This window comes from Apaloderma vittatum, unplaced genomic scaffold (assembly GCF_000703405.1).
Source record: "Apaloderma vittatum isolate BGI_N311 unplaced genomic scaffold, ASM70340v1 scaffold28459, whole genome shotgun sequence".
NCBI classification, from domain to species: domain Eukaryota; kingdom Metazoa; phylum Chordata; class Aves; order Trogoniformes; family Trogonidae; genus Apaloderma; species Apaloderma vittatum.
In genome coordinates, this window is record NW_009736240.1 from 743 (window position 1) to 1,086 (window position 344).

Genomic DNA, 344 nt, shown 5'->3' on the forward strand with positions numbered 1-344 from the left:
GTCGGACCCTGTTGTGCGGTTGATCAGAACCTCTGGGAGCAGCCGGAGGGTTCATCACCCCGCTCTGGGCTTGCTGCTCCCCTTAACGCCTCGGCGCAGCGTCCCCATCCCAAGCAGCAGCTCTCGGTGCCTCCTGGCCCCTGCGGACGCGGCTTTTCTCCTTCCCTCCCCTTGGCAGGTTCCTCCTGACGGTGTCAAACAGAAGCGTGCGGTGAAGCAGCAGCTCTGCTACGACCTCCAGCTCTTGGCCACTGTAGTCTGTGACGCCTTCCAGTGCTCCCAGGTACCGGTGGCACAGGGGATGGTCCCCGGCAAGACTTTTAAGATGCTGGGTGCCTTCTCCC

The 344-nt window shown here is 63.1% G+C and overlaps 1 protein-coding gene across 1 annotated transcript in view; it reads left to right on the forward strand.

The window, feature by feature from the left end:
• Positions 1-344, forward strand: part of ESPL1 (extra spindle pole bodies homolog 1 (S. cerevisiae)) — a gene marked incomplete at both ends in the record, with an annotated part of 5,235 nt that overhangs the window by 693 nt on the left and 4,198 nt on the right. Inside the window, one exon of the mRNA XM_009876904.1 lies at positions 179-283. Within this exon, the coding sequence (XP_009875206.1) occupies positions 179-283 (105 nt within the window). The remainder of the gene's footprint in view (positions 1-178; positions 284-344) is intronic.